Raw genomic sequence first — 25,731 nt, 5'->3', positions numbered from 1 at the left:
GCTCCCTCGCCGTTCAGCCTACTCCGCACCTCCTGTGTGAACAGGTCCAAACCTGTTCCTTCATATTCCACTCCTGCTTGCCCAGTGTCTCCAAGCCGTGCCCGCTTGCCCAGTGTCTCCAAGCCGTGCCCAGTGTCTCCAAGCCGTGCCCGCTTGCCCAGTGTCTCCAAGCCGTGCCCGCTTGCCCAGTGTCTCCAAGCCATGCCCGCTTGCCCAGTGTCTCCAAGCCGTGCCCGCTTGCCCAGTGTCTCCAAGCCACGCCTGCTTGCCCAGTGTCTCAGCCGTGCCTGTCGTGTCTACCTGCCTGCCAGTCTATAGCACCTGTCCAAGTGACTTGTCCCCGAGTGGGATCAGCAGCCACAGCCAGACACCACCCTGGAGTGGCACCCGACAGCTACCTGCCGCACAAGCCTGACCTCACCATCAGAGGCTCCAGTGAAGACCGAGGTAGCTGTCGTAGTCACGCCCCTTCCAGGGTAGTCTGGTTTGTGGCACAGTGGGGCCACAACCCCCCGGCTCGCGCCATTCAGCCAAGGCGCGAGCGTGACAATTATATGGGACCAGTTATTCTGTATGGAGCAATATGTGGGGCTCATTATTCTGTATGGCGCACTAGGTGGTGGCCATAATACTGTATGGAGTAATATACTGTCCGGTTTTTAAGCTATTGAAGAATTTAAAATAGATCAGTCATGTCATGTTAGCAGTGACGTATGTGTCATTGTACATCGGAGCATCATGAGTTGTGGTATGTGTTAAAGGGGCGCACTGACACTCTTTGGCCCAGGGCACACGAAAACCTGGCGCCAGCCCTACCCCCCACAACTTTAGCCAAATAACCCCCAGTTTTCAATGTGTAACTATTATTATAAAGTAAATTAAGGTTGGCAAGCTTAAGTAATAAGAATTGATCTCGTTGGCATTGAAATGGGCACTGTAGGTGTGTTTACTGTCCTCCACTCCCTGCCGACCTTGCTTCCCCATTGACTTGCATTGGGTTTTTGTGTTTCAGTCGGACCTTCGACTTTTCCCGATAGTCGGCCGATTTCGTTCGACTCGACTTTTGTGAAAGTCGGGTGGTCCGAAACATGACTCGACCCGAAGAAAGGCAAAGTCGCTCATCTCTACTTATGACCATGTAATAATTCAGTTTTTCTTTTTTAATATATTTGCAAAAATTTCGACATTTCTGTTTTTTCCCTTCAAGATGGGGTGCAGAGTGCACATTAATGAGAAAAAAAAATGAACTTTTTGGAATTTACCAAATGGCTGCAATGAAACAAAGAGTGAAAAATGTAAAGGGGTGTGAATACTTTCGGTACCCACTGTATGGATATATATATATATATATATATATATATATCCAACAATGTAGACCAGCTCACTCCTGTGAACCACCTGGAACCTCAACTGACCTGGTTAACTCCGTTGTGCCCGGATCTGGATGTAGGAGTCCATCCATACAAATGTGAACAACGACAAAGCAAAGTCCAGCAATAACGTGAGCAATCCAGGATGCTGTTAAAATTTTTTTTCTTTTTATTCATAAATCCATTAAAATGCAATGGTCCAAGCAGTTCAAAACAGCAATAACGCAGGAAAGTCGTGCAGATAGGACTACGCGTTTCAGCGGTAGAACCCGCCTTCTTCACGGTCCAGAATCTAATCTGCTTTCCAAACATGGAACCTTATATACATCCCACTCCCATCAGGGTAATTATAAACATATGTGAGAGACTTAAAAACATGTGCTATAAAAGCAGATCAAACATATAAACTATCCACATATTGATCAGTATACAACATGCATAAAGATTATAAGGAAAGAATTCAACATATTGGAGAAAAGTACATTAGGAATGTCCGATAACCTGACCATAGGATTTATGGCCCTGTGCACACAGTGCCGACTCCGTGCAGTTCCGCAGCAGATTTGGCCCTGCAGAACCGCAGCAGAAAAGCAGCAGAACCGCACGTGATGTACAGTACCATTTAAGGCTATGTAAAACAAAAAAGGCCGTGCACATGCTGCAGATTTTTCTGCGCAGATCCGGTGCAGAATAAAAGAAGCAGCATATCGCTCCTCCTGTGCGGCTCTGCTGCAGCTCTCCACCTGCGCCATTATAGAAATCTGCAGGCGGAAACTGCAGGGGAAATCCGCACAAAAACTGCACCAAATCTGCGACAAATCTGCACTAAAACTTCAGGCAAAACGCAGATCATCTTACCTAAAGATTTAGCAAAATCTGCGCGGAAAATTCCACAGCAGAATCGGCACCGTGTGCACATAGCCCCAGTGGTACAAAAACATAGAACAATAATATTAACCAGCATTATATAATACAAATATATCAATAGTGCATAGTGATATCCAGGCGGTTATTAAAGCCCTGCGGCATGCGAGTCCCCAACTCAAATATCCACCTACTTTCTCTTGCAAGCACTTTTTTATGAAAATCTCCCCCTCTCAATGGTTTTTTTACATGCTCTATACCCATAAAGGAGAAACCGCGTAAATCCCCATTATGTTTTTTTGAAAAATGTCGGGATACTACTGATGCACCAACCATAGGCAAATTACTAGCGTCTGACAGGTGTTTGCGGATTCTAGTTTTAAGGGGGTTCATCGTGCAGTTCTGCTGCTTTTCTGCTGCGGTTCTGCAGGGCCAAATCTGCTGCGGAACTGCACGGAGTCTGCACCGTGTGCACGGGGCCTTAAATCTTATGGTCAGGTTATCGGACATTCCTAATGTACTTTTCTCCAATATGTTGAATTCTTTCCTTATAATCTTTATGCATGTTGTATACTGATCAATATGTGGATAGTTTATATGTTTGATCTGCTTTTATAGCACATGTTTTTAAGTCTCTCACATATGTTTATAATTACCCTGATGGGAGTGGGATGTATATAAGGTTCCATGTTTGGAAAGCAGATTAGATTCTGGACCGTGAAGAAGGCGGGTTCTACCGCTGAAACGCGTAGTCCTATCTGCACGACTTTCCTGCGTTATTGCTGTTTTGAACTGCTTGGACCATTGCATTTTAATGGATTTATGAATAAAAAGAAAAAAAATTTTAACAGCATCCTGGATTGCTCACGTTATTGCTGGACTTTGCTTTGTCGTTGTTCATAAATATATATATATATATATAAAATACAGGGGATGGCGGTGTATATATATATATATGTAGCACTTCAGGGTTTGGTTACTGCGTTGCCCTTTGAGGACTGACATGACGCATTCTGTACAGTGTGTCATCTCTTTCCTATTTTCACTTATTTTGACACTTATTCATATCTATTCATTTCCTTGTGCCGTCGTCTTTGTGACACTTGTTCCCCCTTTGGATACTTATTTATATATCTGCCATTGTTACACATTTTTTCACTGAGATTTGCAGCGTAGTCATTTATGTGGATAGAAGCTTTTGTCCTTTACTCGTTATATTCATTCGTAGTATATACATCATACACAGATTGGGCTTCTTTACCCTTATACAATCTTTTCCTCTCCCCTTATGGATGGATATTCCTCTGATGTTCTCCCTTTGTCATTTTTAAACATTTTGTGTTCCATAACCTTCACTTCTTATTGCGCCTGATGATCTTCGGGTCATGTGTCTTATAGGCTTCATCGTCCGGCCTGGACACATCGCCATCATGGTTAACTCTGGTTATACTAACTTCATTATTTGTATGTAACTTTACTAATAAAGAGTAAGTTTACACCGTTCAGTTCTATCCATATATATTGGCAATTTATGTCTGAGGTAGAGGCGAGAGCTGAGCTGTGAAGCCCATATGGCAGCGGAGCAGCCTGCTGCTCACTGCTAGAGTTTCTGCCCCCGATGTGGCGGCTCCTGAGTGTGAGCATGTATGTTACATGACTATCCAGCTCCTGTGTAAGAGGAATGACTCCGCAGGATGCTGCCCTGTCCTCACCTGTTTCTCCCAATATCCTATGTAGGGCTTAACATAAATTCGTAGCAGTGGTCCTGTCATCCGCCAGGTGCCTCATCTGCTGCAGAACCTCAAAATACACACCTCAGGAGGGTAGAACACAGCAGGATCAGACTTTGCAATCGTGGAGACACATAGCTCTGCACAGGACCTGTATACAGAGGAGACTTATAATCCAGACTTTTTGTGCTGCCAGGACCCAAACCACCAACCGTCCAGACCCCAGAATGATATAAGGCAGCAGTGAGGTGTAAATGTCCATCAGAGCGGCAGGAAGCGCAGCAGTTCTGCTGGTGACTTCTCTTCTTCCGCTTTTCCCTTTTCACCATGACTTCCCCTTTCCACTTGTCAGTAAGAAGAGCAGTAAAATGTGGCATCTGTGTGTCCTGTGCCTCCTGCTGTCCGTGGGACAAGGTATGTGGTGACATGGAGACTGGGGCTGTGCACCGTCAGGTGTGTGTATGATGTGTACATGGAGGGGCATTACCATGGGGGGCCGAGGTCACATCATATAAGGAAATGAATACTATCAGTGATGAGTCACGGGCAAAGCTCCTGTAAGTGTATGAGCTGAAGATGTATGCATGATGTGTATAAGGTATACATGTGCATTACCAATCAGAAGTCCACACACCCCTGCACATGCAATATTTCTGTGTCCTTATTGGAACATGCACATTGTAGATTCAGACTGAAGGCATAATATGTGGAAAAGATCTAAGACTAAGATACAGACTAAGATACAGCCCCAGGTATTCAGCTCCTAACGTGGCAGAAACAGGTAAGGACCTGGCAACTAGCAGTTGGCCAAACACGATGAAAGAGAATGTTGCTCAGGCACCTTCCAACAGGTGGAGGTGCCTTAAGCACTAAGTGACTCGCAGCAATAGGCTGAGGACACATTAGGAGAGCACGCACTGTCTCTTAAGAATCAGGAAGTTCATGCTCATGTGCCTTAAGCTTTCAGCTGGGAAACATGTACAGCAAGCAGAGGGCCAGAAGCTCACTGCCCACAGCAAGCAGAGGACAATGAGCTCACTGCATGGCGTAGGTTGGTGAGTACGTTGGTGTCCCTGCATGGTGGGAGATGGAAATCCATGCAGGGAGGCAGATTGTGGTGTTATATACTACACACCCAGCTTGCCTAAGATCCTGACAGCTACAGTTCTTGCCTCTTGGCATACACAGGGTAACACAATCAGGCTGCACTCCCCCTCATCATGGTTGAGGGTACATTTTGGGCAGCAATAAACATACTTAATAAATTGCAGTTTTAATATACTAAAGGTACAGTGCATAAAAAACGTAATGAAATATTGCATTTTTATTGTGCCATGTGATGTCCCTGGTGTGGACTGGAGATGGCCGGTCTACCTAGTGTCAATTATCTTCACCGACCTGTCAGCATCTGTTTGTTAATGAAGAAGCACACAGTGAGAACATTTGGTTTTCCTGTGAGTGTCCACTCCTTCCAAATAAAAACAAACTGTAAAGCTGAAGAGACTAAGGGGTACTACACACATAGCGAGATCGTTAGCGAGATCGCTGAAACGTCACCGATTTTGTGACGCAGCAGCGATCTCACCAGCGATCTCGCTACATGTGACACATAGCGGCGACCGCCCCCCGCTGGATATCGCTGGTCGTGCTCGAATGTCCTAGGCCATTTTTTGATCGTTGGAGTCCTGCTGGCCAGCAAGCATCGCTGTGTTTGATGCCATAACAGCGACGAGCGACCTCATTGGCGACTCAAAACTCACGCCTATCGAGGTCTGAGTTGTCAGAATAGCTGCTGTGTGACAAGGACCCAGCGACCGCAGAGGTCGTTATACGGATCGCCGCATCGTTGCTGCGTCGTTGAGTAGATCTGCCTGTTGGGCAGCTCACTAGCGACCATGTAGAAACGCACCAGTGATCCTTACCAGGTCGTATAGTTGTCGGGATCGCTAGAGCGTCGCTATGTGTAACGGGACCCTAAAACGCAAATAGGGTCTTATCTGAGAGCCAAGTGGAATAATATGTTATAGGTACGTTCACCTCATAGGGTTGTGACAATCACTACACCTACAGTAACATGTAAGGCGGCAGTAGGACCACCAAGGAGATACGATGCAATGAATGAGGTGGTTCAAAGTCCGCGCTTCCCAAGGTTCCAAACATGCGATCACACACGGAAGTGAAGCATGAATAAGGTTTAGTGGTCAACACATTTCAAGTTTTCCAGACCTCTTCATCAGGACCAAACCACAAAGATTTCGTGTTGATGTGATCACTCCATACTTATGATGCTTAGTGCAACTGTGCGACCCTCAGTTTGTCTTCATGGACCATAATGCAAACCCTCAGTTAGTCTTCCCTGTCCTGCATCTGGTGCTGTGTAAATGGGGGAGAGTGCAACACAGATGTTATCCATATGGGCAGCTTGGTCATATGCAAGCTACCTGCCCTGCTAATCGATTGAGGAATGACCCTGCACCATATCGGTCTATTAGTTATCTACAGCCAAGTACAATGGAGGAAGAGTTGACTGTTGATTTGCCTAATGACTCAGACACCCATGTTTGACCACCACTATAATAATAATTTTATTTCTATAGCGCCGACATATTCCGCAGCACTTTACATTTCAGAGGGGATTTGTACAGTCAATAGACATTACAGCATAACAATAATCACATAGATCATAACAGACACCAAGAGGAATGAGGGCCCTGCTCGCAAGCTTACAATCTATGAGGTCTAGGTGTTTATGGGGTGCAGAACACAGCCATGAGTCTTTTTAATCATTAAAGAAAGCACTTAGACAGTCAGAGAGTTCTTAGTTTTTGTGACTCTGGGGCATTTATCACCGCAGAATCATAGAATCCTAGAATGGTAGAGTTGGAAGGGACCTCCAGGGTCATTGTGACCAACTCCCTGCTCAATGCAGGATTCACTAAACCATCTCAGACAGGTGTCAGTCTAGCCTTTGTTTGAGGACTTCCATTGAAGGAGAACTCATCACCTCTCATGGCTGCCTGTTCCACTCACTGATCACCCTCACTGTCAAAAAGTTTCTTCTAGTATGTAATCTGTATCTTCTCCCTTTCTGTCTCATTCCATTGCTTCTTGTGTTTTCATGTGCCAATGAGAATAAGGATGATCCCTCTACATTTTGACAGCCCTTTACTAATATACAGGTTTGTGGGACAACAAGACCCAGCAACCTGTCCTGGATTCAGATTGCAACAGACCTCTGTACGAAATATACCTATCTCTGAGTGTACCACTAGTTGGTACATCACATACCCTCCCCCTCTGTTAAAACTAGTGGAGATGAATACATGACCACAGTCAAGGGCCCCGAGAAAAAATATCCCTGTTGTCTTGAGCTACCAGTCGATGGAACCCTCTCCATCTACTATGAGCGTTGGCTTCTGGAACATGAGATCCCTCATCATTCCTTAGAGAGCTACCGTCTGTCACTGTCCCCAACTTCCTTTTTGTGACAAATGCGGCGTCAAACTTTGTCATCTCACAATCCCCACTTGGTTAGACCTCCCCCACCCCGATGGTCAATACAGAAGTGTGATTTAGTCCCCTCTGTATCAACTGTTGGAACTGACTCAGTACCCTCACCCACCTTATTAAGTCTCTTGTCTAGGACCCTCAGCATTGGTTTAACAAGGGATTCACCCCTCAACCTAGTATGGCCACTATCCTCAGGACGTGTTTGGAAAGCTCTCAGTAGGCATCTTTCCTCATTGCCTAGAGACCCGTTACACCCTTTGTCTCTAGCTTCTGCTGTGGCCCGTCTACTACTGGGTGGACCCCCACTACTTTGGGTGCCATGAATTAAAGATGGCTTCCATCTTTGGCAGTGACGCTGTCTCTTGATTCTTGCTCTTTCCAGCCGTAGCTGTTGTACTTCTTTGAGGTGAGCCATCCTATAGGTGAGACGAATCCGCATTTTGTCAAGACTCTCCAATGTCCCCACCATGAGGAACGGAGCCATACCCACTTCCCTGGGTGTCTTGTCTTCGCTATTGTGGGGAATTCTTATTCTCGTCACTCCAGACTTATCCACCATTTCCTGCATGAGTCGTCCGTTTTTCCTGATGACAACATAGTAACATTGTTAGCAAGGCCGAAAAAAGCCATGTGTCCATCTAGTTCAGCCTCTATTCAGAATAAATCCCCAGATCTACGTCCTTCTAAAGAACCTATTAACTGTAAGATATAATATTGTGCTAGGCACGGCACTGCTTAAGGAGTGTGCCTCTGACTGTGGAGCCCCTATACTGAAAGCTGCAGGGATGCAATGTAGTGACAATTCCCCCCTCCCTCTACTCCCCAGGTGATGGACAAGTGGGCCGGACGCCCCGACTGACCAATGGGGGCTATGGGGAAGGGGTGTCTGGCCACACCCATACAGGTTAAATCCAGGTGCCAGGGGTCAGTTCCTTTCTCTTTCTCCTCGGCTGACCCCTGGAAGCGTTTGTCCTACCCTCCCTCCCCTATATGTAAATCCATCAATTCGGGTATTGCTTGTAAAAAATGTTTGACAGGAGCGATTCCTCATAAACCCATGCTGATATGGAGTTACACAGTTATTCTCATTGAGGTCATCCAGAATAACGTCCCTCAGAAACCCTTCACATATTTCACCAACAACAGAGGTTAGACTTACTGGCCTATAATTTCCAGGGTCACTTCTAGAGCCCTTTTTGAATATTGGTACCACATTTGCTATGCGCCAGTCCTGTGGAACAGACTCTGTCACTAAAGTTCAGTGTTTTTGTGACTCCCTGACAAGTTCCCCTAGCGAAACACAAGTGACACTGTAAAATATTGTGGTCACTATTTCCTAGATGCCCGATGACCTGTAGATTTGTTATTCTGTCAGGTCTGTTAGATAGTATTAGGTGTAAAGTGCGGCTCCTCTGGTCGGATTCTGCACCAATTGTAAGAGATAATTATTCTTGGCTATTAGCAGAAACCTGTGGCCTTTATGGGTTTCGCAGGTCTCTGCTTCCCAGTTAATATCTGGGTTGTTAAAGTCCCCCATAACAAGGACCTCATTATGGGTTGCAGCTTCATCTATCTGCCTTAGTAGTAAACTTTCCATGATTTCTGTTATATTTGGGGGGGTGTAACAGACCCCAATGAGAATTTTGTTATTTTTCCCTCCGTGTATTTCGATCCATATGGACTCGACATCCTCATTCCCTTCGCTAATATCCTCCCTTAAGGTGGACTTTAGACAAGACTTTACATAAAGACAAACCCCCTCCTCCTCTCCGATTTTTATGATCCTTTCTAAACAGACTGTACCCCTGTAAGGTAACTGCCCGGTCATAGCTTTCATCTCACCATGTCTCGGTTATTCCCACTATGTCATAGTTACCTGTAGATGTTTCTGCTTCTAGTTCTTCCATCTTGTTTGTCAGGCTTCTGGCGTTTGCGAGCATGCAGGTTAGAGGATTTTGTTTTGTTCCAATCTCCTCCCTGTGGATTGTATTAGACATTTTCTTACCTCCCTTCGGAGTTTGTTGTCTTGGGTCTTCTTTGCCGCACCTCATATTCTTCTTCAGTATCTTTTCTGGCTTCATGTTCGAGTCTAATGTTTTTCTTCCTGTCCCCTCTTCTTCTAGTTTAACGCCCTCCTGATGTGTGCAGGGAGTCTTCTGGCAAATGTGTTTCCCAGGTTTGTTGAGGTGTAGTCCGTCTCTGGTGATGAGTCCGTCGTACAGGTAATTCACACCGTGGTCCAGGAATCCAAATCCTTGTTGTCTGCACCATCATCTTGGCCAGTTGTTTGCATCAAGGATCCTGTTCCATCTTCTGGTCCCATGCCCGTCCATTGGAAGGATAGAAGAAAAAACTACCTGTGCATCCAGTTCCTTCACTTTCTACCCCAACTCTTCAAAGTCCTTGCAGATTGTCGGTAGGTCCTTCCTTCTCTCAGCAGAGCACTAGGCACCTGGACCACATCTTCCAGTAGACTTCGAGCTTTCCTCATATGCTCCAGCCGCTTCTTCTTTCTTCAACCAGAACAACCGCTTCATGCGAACACACCTCGAGTGCATGTCCCTCAGAATAGCCACCCGATCCACAGTGACTTTGGATATGGACAGAACCACCCGCTGTTTAGCTTCTGGGGACCAGTACACCTTACTGGCTTCCATGGCCTTCTTAAAGTCGTCATGTACAGACTCTCTGGCACACTCTTCTCTTAAGTCTTCAAAAACCTCTACAAGGCACTTGAACAAGGGAGTCTCACCCTTCTCTACTGCCAAGAGATGATCGCCTTACTTAATTTCCGGAATCGGCTCTCCCCGGACTTCCATCTCTTCAAGACGTTTTATCAAAGCGGAGACCTACTGCTCCATCTTCTCCAAGGCTGCTTCATTCATCGACTGGTTTTCTGCCAGGTGACCTCTGAGCTCGGACATCTCTCTCTCCAGTGTACTTAGTCGGCACTCAGCACCCCGTCTCCGAAGCTCTTTGTGCTTCAACTGCTCCTTTATGCTCCTTAGCTCGCTTCTTCCATCCTCTGGATTGGTTGAGCTTCCATCACTCGAGGGATCTGCTACAGTCCTCACTTCTTCTGTGGCTTCTTCCATTTCTGCACCCTCGGTCTTCACCTGAGTCTCAGCAATGGCAGCTTCAGCCTTCTCATGATTCTCAGCAGTGTCACCTTCTAAGGTTTTCGCTCCCTCCACCTCTTAACCCTCAGGGTATTTGGAGTCTTCAACCTTCTCCAATTCTTCACCCATGGCGCTGTTTTGGTCTCCAGCATCAGCGGTTGCTACTGGCAGCAACACTTCACTTTCTTTCCTGATCTCTTCAGTGTCTGGAAGAGAACTGTGGCGCCCCTGAGGGTTCAGTTGCCACAGAGGTACTGCACCTCCTCCTGAGGTGTAGTGCCCCACTATCCAGGTAAGGTGGAGACACCTGACCACACTCCAACACCTGCACCCCACACCACAAAGTAGTGTAGCAAAGCACCTTTGGCGTCTCCCTGCTTGGAGTGTAGCATAGCGCCCCTTGGTGGCTCCCTGCTTGGAACATGAAACGTGCTGGGAGGTGGGTGGAGTTTAGTTCACATAAAAGAGCGGGAAGAGTTGAGTCAGTCAGTCAGTCTTTCATTCAGTCAGCGAGTGAGGATGTAGAAGGACAGAGAGTGAGAAAGAGAAGATCCCCGGGAGAGGGATGGAAGTAGGAAGTGCTGCAGCAGGCCACAGTGATCTGGGTCTGCTGGCACAGGAAAGAGACACAGAAAGGAAGCTTGATTCTCCATTGGGAAGAAGGATTAGCAAGGAACGTGAGGAGACCAGGGTTAGAGGAGAACCCTTTTCAAGTTCTAAGCGCAAGGCCGGGGTCCGGTCCCCGAGGTTGTACGGATACTAATGGTCCTGCAGCAGACAACGGAGGAATAGAAGTAGTGACCACTTTATTCCCACTCAAGACTTGGGGGAACAACAGCAACATATTAGTGAGCCGGGACTTAGTAGCAAGGAGTCTCCGAAGCAGGCTACAGCTGTCTGCCGTACAAGTAGAGATCATAGGAACATCGGACAGGAGGAACCCCAGTGTAACTCAGTACTAGGAGTACTTCACTCAATGGCGCTATAAGAGGAGACGTTCAGAAAAGGCACTTATGTTGGCGGAGTGTTGGGATTACTTCATCTTGCCTGGAAGTTGGCTGGGCTCCTGACCTGGAGGACACAGCACGGATGCGGGCACCTGTACCTGCAACAGACTGTGAGTAAAGCTTTGGAACTACATACCCTGGTCTCCTCCACTTATTCCTGCACCAACCTGCCCAGCACTGCTACATCCCTTGCGCCTGACACTACACCATCTATGTGTCACTTCACCTACACTGCCCTGGGACTACAGCCCTGCCTGTGGAGGGCTATAACATCACTGCTGCACCACACAATCTGTCCTAGAGGATCTGTCTGCAGCGTCGGCTTACATCTTCATTGCCGAACACCACAGGTGGCATCACAAATCACTTATAAACTTTCACCACCATAAGCACACTGAAACAACCCCTTTTGTAATGGAGCTCCAGGGCCATGGACCAGGTCACTGCCGCTGTGACAACCCCCGTTGAGAAGATCAACCGGCCCGGTACCGAGTACCCCACGGCCCTGGTGAGTGAGGGCGCTCCAGAACTCTCATATGAGATAGACGCACATGGCCTTCGTTTATCAGCAAAAGACACTTGGACCACTTCTTTGTGGCACTTGCTCCTTCGGCGAGGGGACGATTTGCCCTCCTTGTTGGGCTCTTCCTTACTTTACTCCCTTTCTTTCCTAGAGTCACAGTCATCCCCAGAGACTGTGTCACACCCCACAGTATGTTCAACCCCTGAAGTTGCTCTCTAACTTGGTGTCAGGTCCACTCTTTTTCGCTACCACACCACTACCAGTCATACTGTGATACACTTCAGGTGATGTCAGGTCAGTAAGTTCAGCTGACGCATCCTTTCCTCCGGTCACCTCTACGTCTGAACCGTCAATTTTGGGAGGTGCTACTGCCTTAATGTACCCAACGCCATCAGCAGTGAGCCCTTCATCCTCCTGCTGTAGAGGAGCTCCCTTCTCCCACAAGTCCAAGAACAGCCTAGAATCCATATTAACACCGGACAGGTTAAGTTCGGGACTACAGTGACATCATGGCTCCGCCACCCCTTTGACTTCGAGATGCTCTGCTCTCTTTTGGGCAACTACTACTTTCCATGACTCTGCCCCCTTTTGGGCCATTATCCCCTTTAGGGAGTCCTTCCCCTTTTGGGCAACTACTCCCTTTTGGGACACCACCCTTTTGGGACTCTGCCCCCTTTTGGGGTACTTTCAGTGGACACCCCACCAGCTCCTGTGGATGCCCATGGATCATGAAATGATAGAACTCCTCAAGATCGTCATTGTAAGCCACTTCACCCCTGGCTGCTTCGCTTCACATGGCTGTCGCCGGACCTCCTGTCAAACCCAGTTGTCGGACCCCTGCTGCTGCGCACCAGTTTGCAGAGCCCCTTAGGGCCGAGGTTACTCGATACCAGGCCGGTCAGTTCTTAAAGGGGATGTCATAGCAGCAGTGACCTGGTCCGTGGCTCTGGGCATGCAATAAAATGAAGAAGATGATGATGATTTTAGGGAATAAAGATGGGGATAATTCGTGACGCCACCCGTGGTGTTCGGCAAGGAAGGTGTTAGCTGGCATTGCAGTTCAGATCCACTGGGGCAGTTGGTAATGCAGCAGGTTGGTACAGCTCCCCACGGGTAGAGCTTGGCCCCAGGGCAGTTATGGTGATAAATGTGATGGTGGTTGTAGATGTGGTGCAAGGCAGGTGACACTGTAAATAAGTCAGAGGACACAGTGGAGTGCAGTCTTCACATTTTTACTCACAGTTCTTCCCGTTCTAATCCCCAGTAGGGGTGCTGTGTCCTCTCGGTTGGTGTTCCAGCCAGCTCTCAGGTAATTTGGGGTACACTGTGTCAGAACCCCCTTCAGACGGTCCTTCCCTGGCCGTCTCACTGCGCTGCCTTCCTCCTCTCCTATCTTGCACCTTCACACACAGTGTCCCAAGCCAGCAGCCCCGGATCTTGTCGGGTGACGTGCTCAAGGTCCCCTTGATCATATCCAACTGCCTTTTCAGCAAATGTGTATGGATGTGGCTGCAGCACATGCAGATACTGCAACCTCCAGTTAGCTAGCGAGTCCAGAGTTTCTCCACTAGTCTGGGGCCGGTACCCTACTGCAACCTGGTCCTTCCACCTGACTACGGTCGGCATGGATGCGGGCCCCATGGGTGGATTCCTCACTACCTGTGCCCCTAGGACCCCTTCTTTCTCTCTTCCACTGAAGCTTATCTTTCTGTTTCTTCTGTCTTTCCTTTCTCTCTACTGTCGTCTGGTCAAGAGACAAGCTCCTCACTGCTCAAGTCCCCAGCTCCAACTGTCTCTCTCTCTCACTGTCACTTCCTTCAGCTCTCCCCCTGCTGCTTTCTCCACCCACACCCTCTGCCTAGTCCCTCCCTGATTAAGCACAAAAACAAAATTCGTGGATAAAACACTACCCAGAGTATAGGTCACAAACTATTATTTATTGATGTATAAATACAAAAAGTATGTCAGAACTGCAAAGTGCCTAAATATCAGAGAGACGTCAAATCCATATAGTAGCCATAAAAAATTACCATTTTACATAGCGACACATTTTTCAATATTTTTCTCTTGCAAATGCAAATTAAAGAGTAACCACAAACAGGCAATATCCAGTAATATGCACTACACATGAAGGGACTAAGATATACATTAAAGTGCATCAGTGCAAAATAAATTTTATATACATAGTTTCATAGCCTCCCATGAGTGCTGCTAGTCTGCTGTGACTTCCCCATGTAAACCGCTAGGTAAATAATGGATAATACTTACATAAATAGGCAATAATGGAGAGTAACGCTGGCCCTGTCGCCCCAACGCACGTTTCGCTAAGACTTCCTCAGGAGGCGTGCTGCAGGTTGAGGGTTCTGACTATTTAAATGAACGCTGGCCAATGAAAAATCCAGATAATAATACCGACTAATTAAATCACCTGAGAGGAGTGCTGACGCACGGGACTGTGTTAGAGGAAGAACCATGAAGAGAGCGGCGCATGCACCGGCGCCCAGACATCCGTCAGGACCATCATGCCAGGCGGCAGTGGAGCGCAAACTACCCACGGCCGTCATGGAGACGGCACAAGCGCAGTGCGATCCCGTTGCCGTCAGCTGGATGATCCGATGTCAGGGAAGGCTGCGCAAGCGCACCATGGTTAAAGACTAGTGCTATGACTGCAGCGTGAACTGTGAAGACAATAATGTGCACAATGCTCAAATAAGTGTAGATATGAAGGTGTAAATTACAGCATATCCATTATGGAATGCATAATGAATTATATGCCTATATATAGTATGCAAACACATTACGTGTCACATTGCTTGTCAAACGTGTACATTACAGCACCTCCCCTATGAAGTGCGTAATTAATTATGTGCCTATGCAAACACATAGTGTGTCACATAGCATGTCATAAATTGCAGGAAAAAGTGACAAGTACTAAAAATAAATTAGTGAATAAATAAGTATATAATAAATATACATGTCAAACAGATATTAATATGTGATTATAAGACATTCTCCAAATGTGAAAATTATCACATATAACAATCTTCAAGGTGTCATTGCCCAAAACAAGTCAAAGTGGATAATACACATGTTATAAAATATGCATAAACAAGTGAACATATTACACAATGCATAAAAATATTAAAAAAATAGAAAAATATAGGAAAGAAGAAAAAAACTAATTTCTCTTGATGTGTCCATATAAAGTGAAGACAGTCCCATACGCCACTCTTCATGACCTCATAGCCACGTAAACGACCACGAATGGCACAGCAAGTTGAAAACTAGATATGTATTTCCTGAAGGAAGTACAGATAGTGGTTTGAAATGGTGCCCGGGCTGCCCCTTTAAGAGAGACTTGCCTGCTGCCCCTGCAAGACTTTCAACTCAGGATCCGTTTTAACTGTGGGTGCCTCTCAGGGGCCACTTTGGCCTCAGGGTCTGATTTGGTGGGTGGGGCCCCTCAGGATCCGATTCGGTGGCCTTGGCTCCTCAGGGCTTGAATTGGTGGCCGGGATCCCTCAGGGTTTGATTTTGTGGGTGTGGCCCCTCAGGGTTCGATATTGTGGCCGGGGTCTCTCAGGGTCCGATTTTGTGGCCGGGGCCCCTCAGGGTCCGATTTTGTGGCTGGGGCCCCTCAGGGTCCGATTTTGTGGCCGGGGCCCCTCAGGGTCCGATTTTGTGGCCGGGGCCCCTCAGGTTCCGATTTTGTGGTTGGGCCGCTCAGGGTCCGATTTTGTGGCCGGGGCCCCTCAGGTTCCGATTTTGTGGCTGGGCCCCTCAGGGTCCGATTTTGTTGGTTGGGCCCCTCAGGATCCGATTTTGAGGGTGGAGCCCCTCAGGGTCCGATTTTGTGGCCGGGGCCCCTCTGGGTCCGATTTTGTGGTTGGGGCCACTCAGGGTCTGATTTTGTGGGCGGGGCTACTCTGGGTCCGATTTAGTGGGTGGGGCCCTTCAGGGTCCGATTTGGTGGGCGGGGCCCCTCTGGGTCCGATTTGGTGGGCGGGGCCCTTCAGGGTCCGATTTGGTGGGCGGGCCCACTCATGGTCCGATTTGGTGGGCGGGGCCCCTCTGGGTCTGATTTGGTGGGCGGGGCCCTTAAGGGTCCGATTTGGTGGGCGGGGTCACTCTGGGTCCGATTTGGTGGGCGGGGACACTTTGGGTCCGATTTGGTGGGCGGGGTCACTCTGGGTCCGATTTGGTGGGCGGGGTCACTCTGGGTCCGATTTGGTGGGCGGGGCCACTCTGGGTCCGATTTGGTGGGCGGGGACACTTTGGGTCCGATTTGGTGGGCGGGGTCACTCTGGGTCCGATTTGGTGGGCGGGGTCACTCTGGGTCCGATTTGGTGGGCGGGGCTCCTCAGGGTCCGATTTGGTGGGCGGGGCTCCTCACAGTCCGATTTGGTGGACGGGGCCCTTCAGGGTCCGATTTGGTGGGCGGGGCCACTCGGAGTCTGATTTGGTGGGCGGGGCCCCTCAGGATCCGATTTGGTGGGCTGTGCCACTCTGGGTTTGATTTTTTTAGCGGGGCCACACTGGGTCCGATTTGGAGGCCAGGGTGGCTCAGCCTCCGATTTGGAGGCCGGGGTGGCTCAGCCTCCGATTTGGAGCCTGGGGTCACTCAGCTTTTGATTTGGCACGCCGGCCCTTTAAGACTCATTTCGGTGCGCCGGCCCTTTAAGAATCACTTTGGCGCGTCGGCCCTTTAAGAGCCAGTTTGGCTCACTGGGCTTCTAAATCCACTTTGGCGCACATTCTCTCGTTGACGCTGGCTTCGAAATGAGGCCTCAACGGAGTCTGTGTGTGTAGCGGTTCCGGCCGCATTAATTGCGGAAATCAACTGAATAGTAATAATAACACTAGATGTGTATTTCCTGAAGGAAGTACAGATAGTGGTTTGAAATGGTGCCCGGGCTGCCCCTTTAAGAGAGACTTGCCTGCTGCCCCTGCAAGACTTTCAACTCAGGATACGATTTAACTGTGGGTGCCTCTCAGGGGCCACTTTGGCCTCAGGGTCTGATTTTGTGGGTGGGGCCCCTCAGGGCCTGATTTTGTGGGTGGGGCCCCTCAGGGTCCGATTTTGTGGGTGGGGCCCCTCAGGGTCCGATTTGGTGGGCGGGGCCCCTCAGGGTCCAATTTGGTGGGCAGGGCCCCTCAGGGTCCGATTTTGTGGCCGGGGCCACTCAGGGTCTGATTTGGTGGCCGGGGCCCCTCAGGGTCCGATTTGGTGGCCGGGGCCCCTCAGGGTTTGATTTGGTGGGTGGGGCCCCTCAAGGTCCGATTTTGTGGCTGGGGCCCCTCAGGGTCCGACTTTGCGGCCGGGGCCACTCAGGATCCGATTTTTGTGGCCGAAACCCCTCAGGGTCCAATTTTGTGGGTGGGGCCCCTCAGGGTCCGATTTTGTGGCCGGGGCCCGTCAGGGTCCGATTTTGTGGGTGGGGCCTCTCAGGGTTCGATTTGGTGGGCGGGGCCCCTCAGGGTCCAATTTGGTGGGCAGGGCCCCTCAGGGTCTGATTTTGTGGGTTGAGCCCCTCAGGGTCTGATTTTGTGGCCGGGGCCCCTCAGGGTCCGATTTTGTGTCAGGGGCCCCTCAGGGTCCGATTTTGTGGTTGGGTCCCCTCAGGGTCCGATTTTGTGGTTGGGGCCCCTCAGGGTCCGATTTTGTGGCCGCGGCCCCTCAGGGTCTGATTTTGTGGCCGCGGCCCCTCTGGGTCCGATTTTGTGGCAGGGGCCCCTCTGGGTCCAATTTGGTGGGCGGGACCACTCTGGGTCCAATTTGGTGGGCGGGGCCTCTCAGGGTCCGATTTTGTGGTTGGGTCCCCTCAGGGTCCGATTTTGTGGTTGGGGCCCCTCAGGGTCCGATTTTGTGGCCGGGGCCTATCAGGGTCCAATTTTGTGACTGGGGCCCATCAGGGTCCGATTTTGTGGCCGCGGCCCCTCAGGGTCTGATTTTGTGGCAGGGGCCCCTCTGGGTCTGATTTTGTGGGCGGAGCCCCACTGGGTCCAATTTGGTGGGCGGGACCACTCTGGGTCCAATTTGGTGGGCGGGACCACTCTGGGTCCAATTTGGTGGGCGGGGCCTCTCAGGGTCCGATTTGGTGGGCGGGGCCCCACAGGGTCCGATTTGGTGGGCGGGGCCCCTCAGGGTCCGATTTGGTGGGCAGGGCCTCTCTGGGTCTGATTTGGTGGGCGGGGCCACTCTGGGTAAGATTTGGAGGCTGGGGTCGCTCAGCCTCCAATTTGGAGGCCGGGGTCGTTGAGCTTCCGATTTGGAGGCCGAGGTCAAAGAGCCTCCGATTTGGAGGCAGCGGTCGATGAGCTTCCGATTTGGAGGCCGGGGTCGATGAGCCTCCGATTTGGAGGCCGGGGTAGCTCAGCCTCCGATTTGGAGGCCGGGGTGGCTCAGGCTAGTTTCACACTTGCTTTTTTTTGCAGCGCGTTTTTCCCGCAAAAAAACGCATTGAAAAAACGCATACAAAAGCATACAACTGCTGCGTTTTTTTCAAGCATTTTTATGAGCATGCATGAAAAAAACGCAGCGTTTTTATGCGTTTGTATGCGTTTTTAGTGCGTTTTTACCGCGTTTACGTTTTTTTCCAACATTAGGTGGCCCCTCACACTAACCCAAACCATGACTTTACTAACCTTAACCCTGACCCTAACCCTAACCCTAACCCTGACCCTAACCCTAACCCTAACCCTGACCCTAACCCTTAACCAAATCATACTTAACCCTAACCCAAACCCTAAACCCTAACTAACCCTAACCCTAACCCTAACCCTAACCCTGACCCTAACCCTAACCCTAACCCTGACCCTAACCCTAACCCTAACCCTGACCCTAACCCTAACCCTGACCCTAACCCTTAACCAAATCATACTTAACCCTAACCCAAACCCTAAACCCTAACTAACCCTGACCCTAACCCTAACCCTAACCCTGACCCTAACCCTAACCCTAACCCTGACCCTAACCCTAACCCTGACCCTAACCCTTAACCAAATCATACTTAACCCTAACCCAAACCCTAAACCCTAACTAACCCTAACCCTAACCCTAACCCTGACCCTAACCCTAACCCTGACCCTCACCCTTAACCAAACCATACTTAACCCTAACCCTGACCCTAACTCTGACCCTAACCCTTAACCAAACCATACTTAACCCTAACCCTGACCCTAACCCTTAACCAAACCATACTTAACCCTAACCCTGACCCTAACCCTAACCCTGACCCTAACCCTTAACAAAACCATACTTAACCCTAACCCTGACCCTAACCCTAACCCTAACCCTGACCCTAACCCTTAACCAAACCATACTTAACCCTAACCCTGACCCAAACCCCAACCCTAACCCTGACCCTGACCCTAACCCTAACCCTAAACCCCCTTAACTAACCCTAACTCTAACCCAAACCCCTAAATTCCATGGTTAACAAAAAAAAATGCATGTGCAAAAAAACGCATACATGAGCATGCCAGTGCGCACATATGCGCATCCATAGGCTATAATGGCCATTTTTAGTGCAAAACGTGCGCATATGTGCGCATGCGCTTTTTTGCAGGGCCAAAAAATGCAACATGCTGCGTCTGGAAAATACAAACGCACACCCCAAAAAAACGCAGCGCATGAAAATCGCATACATGCGCTTACCAGCGCGCAGGTATGCGCACCCATGTTAAATATAGGGGAAAAAACGCATGCGCACATATGCGTTTTTTTCCAGCGCTAAAAAACGCAAATGTGAAACCAGCCTCAGCCTCCGATTTGGAGGCCGGGGTGGCTCAGCCTCCGATTTGGAGGCCGGGGTGGCTCAGCCTCCGATTTGGAGGCCGGGGTGGATCAGCCTCCGATTTGGAAGCCGGGGTGGCTCAGCCTCCGATTTGGAGGCCGGGGTGGATCAGCCTCCGATTTGGAGGCCGGGATGGCTCAGCCTCCGATTTGGAGGCCGGGGTCGCTCAGCCTCCGATTTGGAGGCCGGGGTGGCTCAGCCTCCGATTTGGAGGCCGGGGTGGCTCAGCCTCCGATTTGGAGGCCGGGGTGGATCAGCCTCCGATTTGGAGGCCGGGGTGGATCAGCCTCCGATTTGGAGGCCGGGGTGGATCAGCCTCCGATTTGGAGGCCGGGGTGGATCAGCCTCCGATTTGGAGGCCGGGGTGGCTCAGTCTCTGATTTGGTGTGTCGGCCCTTTAAGACTCATTTGGGTGCGCTGGCCCTTTAACAATCACTTTGGCGCGTTGGCCCTTTAAGAGCTAGTTTGGCTCACTGGGCTTCTTTTAATTCCACTTTGGCGCACACATTCTCTCTCAGGGGCATGTGTCATGTGATGAAGGTAGATTTGCATTTGTGCTGTGGGTTTCACTTTAAGAGCTGATATTATGTGGCAGAATCTCTGTGCTGGAGATGTCATGTGACGTTCGTAGGCGTTGGCATAGTAACTGGGTCTGCCTGCGCATATCAATGAGCTCAACTGCCATTTCAATCGCCTCAGGGCACGTTTTGCCATTTCCTATTGAAAAGCATTGGAGACAGTGCATTCCAATGACGGGAAAAAAAATTTTCAAATGCAAATTGCGCAAAAACTACAAATCCGATCGACACGAAAAATACTTAGCACACCTCTCGTGGACGCTGGCTTCGAAACGACACCTCAACGGAGTCTGTGCGTGTAGCGGTTCGGGCCGTATTAATTGCGGAAATCAACTTAATAATAATAATAATAAGAAGAAGAATAAGTTAGCAGCGTTCGGATTACAATATAGTGGTTTTTTCAAACCACTATAATTACGCCAACTAAAAAACAAGAAAAATATTAATATTAGTCCCTCCCTGGCCTGGAGAGGTCTGGTGTTGGATGCAAGTGCCTGGGTTCTGGGTAGTGGCCCTCCTTACCTGAGAGCGGAGTACCACACCTCTGGATGAGGTGCCGTACCTCTGTGGCGAGTGAACTCTCAGGGGCACCACAGATTCATTCCGTGCATTTTGCACAGCTCCTGTTGCGGTCGCTCTTGGTCCTAGCATGTCCCTATGAGCCACAGCAAACCTTGGTTGAGTGCGTTGATAACCTTCGCAAACGCCGCCGAGTTACAGCCAGAAGCTTTAATCTTTGTGGCCCTGCAGAGCCACAGCCAGATGCTTCCTTCCGTGTGTGCTGTTGCAGCTATATCGTTGCCCCAACAACCAGGATGCGCTGCTGCAGAAACCAGAACTGTGCACCTCGTCTGTTGCCCCCAGCAACTGAGCTTGTAGGCCTCGTCCATTGCCTCTTACGACCAGGATACAAGAGTGCCTGCATTTTCCACCACATTGTCATGATCCATGCTGGATCATGTCAGATATGAGCACTGGTAACCTTTTTTTTCTCTCTCTCTAAGCTTTGTGCTTAGAGATAGTTTTGCCCCCGGTGGCCAGTATGGTCATTGCACTGGTGTTTTTAGAGATAGTTTTCCCCCGGTGGTGGTTAGTGTAATTGCACGGGAATCACTAACAGGTGTGTTTACTCAATAAAGGTGTGTCAGTTGTGCTCACTCACATTGGTGATATTGTTGGTCTTTTCCAACCATCCTGGGTGAAGGAAGGAGCTAGGAGAGTCCAGGGCAGCTCAGTCAGATTCCTGGAGTGGCAGCTATGGTGTCAGCGAGGAGTTCGTGTAAAGCATGGTGGAGTGGCAGCTATGGTGTCAGTGAAGAATTCTTGCAAAGCTTGGTGGAGTGGCAGCTATGGTGTAGAGCTGCACTCAGTTGCTGGACTCTGTTGCTGGAAGCTGCTCTCAGGTGCTGAACTCCGTTGCTGGACAGTTGCACTCAGGTGCTGGACTCTGTTGCTCCAAGGCGGCACTCGGGTGCTGGACGCTGTTGCTGTAAAGCTGCACCTAGGTGTTGGACACGGTGGGAGGAAGATGAACTCAGGTGTTGGACTCTGTTGCCGGGAGCAAGTGCATCAGAGCAAAGCTAAGTGTTTCCCTGTTGTTTGTCACTTTTCCTCATGTTGGTGTTAGTACAGCGGTGGGGCCAGTGCCTGCACCACCCAGCTCCCCAGTAAGGAATAGGTGTAGGGTGTGCTAGGGTGACAGGTATCCTGATCGGCGACAGGTGAGGAGCCTGTATAGGGAACGTTAGGAGTGTTAGGGACACTGACTCAGGGGAGTGCAGGAGGTCTCCACGTCCCCCGTTCCCTATCGCAGGGCCCACCGTTGTAAATGTTTCCCTATTCCCTATGTCTTGTTGGATTAGTTGCGGGCTGTGTCACACTGGACAATTACACGTGCCGTGTCCTGTTGTATTAGTTACCGGCCTGCTGGCCGTGTCACACAGGACGGGGCACGTGACACACATGTGATGTAGCGAACACTAAGCGGGTTGGGGTACACTCCCTTGGCAGCGATATCTGAACACAAGGCAACAGTTTCTTCATTAAAACAATTCCATCTCTGGTTTATTGCATAATCATAAACCACTATGTCTGCACTGTTCCATAATTGACACCCATCAGTTCACACAATCCCCCATGCTCTGGGTTACCTACTTAAAAGGATGGAATTCCCAAGGAGGCATCACAGTCTGCTTTTACCTTGGTCCTGTGGTGAAGAGAAAACAGCTGCACTCTGGGAAATTTTGATTTTCAATGCAAAATATTTTTTTTATTATTGAAGACACCACATGGGAATAGTGCGTTGAGGTAACGTTTCGACCCTATGCCGGGTCTTTTTCAAACCTCACTTAAAGCACAAGAGAAACAAAAGCAATCACGGCAGTATGAATGTGCAGGGGGGGCTAAAGTGTCATTTGTAGAAGTCCGGTCTGGCAGGGACCAGGCAGAGGTCCTAAGATGAGCTGGAAGCGTGGGGCAGCTAGCGCCGTCTGTGGTCCTGTCACCAGTCCATACCCTCATTAGCCTCTTGCACTTTCTTATGGGCAGCACGGTGGCTCAGTGGTTAGCACTGTAGCTTTGCAGCACTGGAGTCCTAAGTTTGAATCCCACCAAGGACAACATCTGCAAGGAGTTTGTATGTTCTCCCCATGTCTGCATGGGTTTCTTCCAGGTACTCTGGTTTCTTCCCACATTCCGAAGACATACTGATAGGGAATTTAGATTGTGAGCCCCATTGGGGACAGTGATGATAATGTGTGTAAACTGCTGCACTATATAAATAAAGAGATTATTATTTCAGTAGCTCCAGCCAGCTTCAGTCTCACACATGGCAATTGGGCTCTCCATTAGCATTCCATATCTGATGTGGTGGGGGGGAATTTGTGCCTTTGTTCTTCTCTGATATCCAGCCCTGCAGACTGGATGAAATCAAGACTTTTTGCCCATGCTCTTCCATGCCTTCAAATAAATAAAACTGATGTTTAAGGGGTTGAGATGTGAGCACCACTGCCGAAACAGCTGAGACCAGGTCCTGGTACCAGTGTATGGACTATAGGAGGGTGAGTATCATCGGCCTCATACTATTGTTATCCTCTTTGGTTACACAATACTATTGTGTTATCTTGGCGTCACATCATCGGGTGGCATCCCTGTATTTGTTCCTTTTGTTGTGATACAGTGTCTAGAGAATTATATATTTGTTTGGTGGAATTTTCTCCAATTGATGGAATACAATTTATTTGATTGCTCACCGCTCCACCATCATTGCCTGTGTTGTCTCATGCCCTGTCACACTTACAGGTGTACAGTGATATTGGATTTTTATTAACCTAATCATAATACAGAGGATAAGTTCATCAGCATTACTGGCCTCAGAAAACGCAAAGTGGCAGCACCTCAGATAATAGCCCTTATACAGTGGGGGAAAAAAGTATTTAGTCAGTCAGCAATAGTGCAAGTTCCACCACTTAAAAAGATGAGAGGCGTCTGTAATTTACATCATAGGTAGACCTCAACTATGGGAGACAAACTGAGAAAAAAAAATCCAGAAAATCACATTGTCTGTTTTTTTTTCATTTTATTTGCATATTATGGTGGAAAATAAGTATTTGGTCAGAAACAAAATTTCATCTCAATACTTTGTGATATGTCCTTTGTTGGCAATGACAGAGGTCAAACGTTTTCTGTAAGTCTTCACAAGGTTGCCACACACTGTTGTTGGTATGTTGGCCCATTCCTCCATGCAGATCTCCTCTAGAGCAGTGATGTTTTTGGCTTTTCGCTTGGCAACACAGACTTTCAACTCCCTCCAAAGGTTTTCTATAGGGTTGAGATCTGGAGACTGGCTAGGCCACTCCAGGACCTTGAAATGCTTCTTACGAAGCCACTCATTCGTTGCCCTGGCGGTGTGCTTTGGATCATTGTCATGTTGAAAGACCCAGCCACGTTTCATCTTCAATGCCCTTGCTGATGGAAGGAGGTTTGCACTCAAAATCTCACGATACATGGCCCCATTCATTCTTTCATGTACCCGGATCAGTCGTCCTGGCCCCTTTGCAGAGAAACAGCCCCAAAGCATGATGTTTCCACCACCATGCTTTACAGTAGGTATGGTGTTTGATGGATGCAACTCAGTATTCTTTTTCCTCCAAACACGACAAGTTGTGTTTCTACCAAACAGTTCCAGTTTGGTTTCATCAGACCATAGGACATTCTCCCAAAACTCCTCTGGATCATCCAAATGCTCTCTAGCAAACTTCAGATGGGCCCGGACATGTACAGGCTTAAGCAGTGGGACACGTCTGGCACTGCAGGATCTGAGTCCATGGTGGCGTAGTGTGTTACTTATGGTAGGCCTTTTTACATTGGTCCCAGCTCTCTGCAGTTCATTCACTAGGTCCCCCCGCATGGTTCTGGGATTTTTGCTCACCGTTCTTGTGATCATTCTGACCCCACGGGGTGGGATTTTGCGTGGAGCACCAGATCGAGGGAGATTATCAGTGGTCTTGTATGTCTTCCATTTTCTAATTATTGCTCCCACAGTTGATTTCTTCACTCCAAGCTGGTTGGCTATTGCAGATTCAGTCTTCCCAGCCTGGTGCAGGGCTACAATTTTGTTTCTGGTGTCCTTTGACAGCTCTTTGGACTTCACCATAGTGGAGTTTGGAGTCAGACTGTTTGAGGGTGTGCACAGGTGTCTTTTTATACTGATAACAAGTTTAAACAGGTGCCATTACTACAGGTAATGAGTGGAGGAAAGAGGAGACTCTTAAAGAAGAAGTTACAGGTCTGTGAGAGCCAGAAATATTGATTGCTTGTTTCTGACCAAATACTTATTTTCCACCATAATATGCAAATAAAATGAAAAAAAAAACAGACAATGTGATTTTCTGGATTTTTTTTTCTCAGTTTGTCTCCCATAGTTGAGGTCTACCTATGATGTAAATTACAGACGCCTCTCATCTTTTTAAGTGGTGGAACTTGCACTATTGCTGACTGACTAAATACTTTTTTTCCCCACTGTAAATGATGCACAGACATTAAGGAGCAGACACATCTGAATGTCAACTGTGGCCTTTATGATTGAATTGCTGCAAAGAAGCTGCTACTGAAGACCACAAACAAGAAGAAGCCACTACTGAGGATGGCAGACAAGAAGAAGCTATGACTGAGGGCCACAAACAAGAAGAAGCCACAACTGAGGACCACAAACAAGAAGAAGCTACTACTAAGGA

The 25,731-nt window shown here is 48.7% G+C and overlaps 1 protein-coding gene across 2 annotated transcripts in view; it reads left to right on the top strand.

Moving 5' to 3' along the window:
- The first annotated feature begins 4,304 nt into the window (after positions 1-4,304).
- LOC141053893 (uncharacterized) overlaps positions 4,305-25,731 on the top strand; it is a 116,916-nt gene continuing 95,489 nt past the window's right edge. For both annotated transcript variants that reach the window (XM_073551046.1, XM_073551045.1), the window contains exon 1: positions 4,305-4,378. In XM_073551046.1, the coding sequence (XP_073407147.1) occupies positions 4,333-4,378 (46 nt within the window). In that variant the 5' untranslated portion in view covers positions 4,305-4,332. The remainder of the gene's footprint in view (positions 4,379-25,731) is intronic.

Source organism: Dendrobates tinctorius, unplaced genomic scaffold (assembly GCF_039654945.1).
Source record: "Dendrobates tinctorius isolate UK_male_01 unplaced genomic scaffold, ASM3965494v1 ptg000172l, whole genome shotgun sequence".
In the NCBI taxonomy this organism is placed as follows: Eukaryota; Metazoa; Chordata; class Amphibia; order Anura; family Dendrobatidae; genus Dendrobates; species Dendrobates tinctorius.
This window is presented reverse-complemented; position numbering and strand designations above follow the sequence as displayed.